The sequence below is a fragment of the Eimeria mitis genome, genomic scaffold (assembly GCF_000499745.2).
Source record: "Eimeria mitis Houghton genomic scaffold, Emh_scaff1952, whole genome shotgun sequence".
In the NCBI taxonomy this organism is placed as follows: domain Eukaryota; phylum Apicomplexa; class Conoidasida; order Eucoccidiorida; family Eimeriidae; genus Eimeria; species Eimeria mitis.
Genome location: NW_013570276.1, coordinates 8337 through 9967, shown reverse-complemented (window position 1 = coordinate 9967; position 1631 = coordinate 8337). Strand labels below are relative to the sequence as shown.

General features: G+C 41.6%; 1 protein-coding gene across 1 annotated transcript in view; it reads right to left on the bottom strand.

The window, feature by feature from the left end:
• Positions 1-384: 384 nt before the first annotated feature.
• EMH_0046380 (uncharacterized protein) overlaps positions 385-1631 on the bottom strand; it is a gene marked incomplete at both ends in the record, with an annotated part of 5927 nt that continues 4680 nt past the window's right edge. The window contains 2 exons of the mRNA XM_013496158.1: positions 385-573; positions 1438-1605. Of these exons, the coding sequence (XP_013351612.1) occupies positions 385-573; positions 1438-1605 (357 nt within the window). The remainder of the gene's footprint in view (positions 574-1437; positions 1606-1631) is intronic.

The window sequence follows — 1631 nt, the reverse complement described above, 5'->3', positions numbered from 1 at the left end:
ATATATATATATATATATATATATATATATATATATATATATATATATATATATATATATATATGTAGATGTATGGACCATAAGCTTTCAGCACAAAGCAGCAGAAACTATGCGTAAGCAACCGTCCTTTGCATGCATACACGGATAGTATGCATAAATTAATGAGTGCATGCATGCATAACCACATGTCATACACCTCGCATGCAAAAAAGCAAAAAAGACGATTGCTTATCAGGGCTGGAAAGGGGTCATTGGGGCTGGAAGAAGCATGTTAAGGTGCATACATGCATGCATGCAACTGCATGCATGCAACTGCATGCATGCATGCAACTGCATGCATGCAACTGCATGCATGCAACCAGGCCGATGCGTGTGTGAAGGGGTTTAACTAACCCGGGGTCCAAATTTATGCCACCCAGGAACAGGCTCTGCCGGTTCTTGCTGCAGCTGCTGCTGCTGCTGGTGTTGCTGCTGCTGCTGCTGCTGCGCCTCTTCTGCCTCCAGTGTCTTGGCAGGTGAAGGCGCCGTCGATGTCGAACCCTCAGAATCCGCCAGCTGCTCAGCCGAAGGCTCCTGCAGCACAGCAGCAGCAGCAGCAGCAGCAGCAGCAGCAGCAGCAGCAGCAGTAGTAGTAGCAGCAGCAACAGTTGCAGCAGCAACAACAGCAAAACTTTCACGGATAAGCAGACGAGCTTAAATCAATTAAAAAAAAACCAAACATTATGTTGTACACACACAGCTGCATGCATACATGCATGCATGTATGCATGCATGCATGCATGCAGCAGCAAGCTGCTGCATGCATCCGACAGCAGAGCTCAGGCAACAGCAGCAGCAGCAAACACCAAAAGAAAAAAAAAAAAAGAAAAAAGAACAAAACCAAGTGGAAATAAGCATATAAACAAAACCCCCAAACCAAAACAAAGAAAACAAAAGTAAAAAAAGAATAAAAAGAAAGAAAAAAGAATAAATAAAAACCTACAGATAAACCTGGAGGGGGGCCTGATAGCCGCTTAAATACACGCACGGCGCTGACTTCGTTTGCAAGCCCTTCCTTATGGAGGGTCACCCTATACCACAGTGCGTCTGTCTCTACACCCTAAAAAATAAATAAATAAATAAATAAATAAATATATAAATAAATAAATAAATAAATAAATAAATATGGATTGAATACGCCAAAAAGTTATATACAAACAGACAAACAGGAAATAATGTATTTAACAATTCAATATAGAGATGCATGCATGCATATATACATATATGCAACTGCATGCATACATATAAAATGCATGCATACATATAAGATGCATGCATGCAGCTGCATGCATGCATAGGAGAAGCATGCAAGTGCATGCAACTGCATGCATGCATGCATGCATGCATGCATGCATGCAAGTGCATGCATGCATGCATGCATGCAAGTGCTATTCTTACATTTCCATCAGGTTTAATTTCTCTGGTTTCATAGAGCGTAGCTTTTTGTTTATCGTTTTTTTGTGTTGTTTTCAGCACAAGTCCATCCAGCTTCGTTACACTCCGCCAGGCCCCCACGTCTTCGTCTTCTGCTTCTACGTCAGCACCACTCAGATTCAAACGCACTGTCTATACACACATAATATAAAACATAA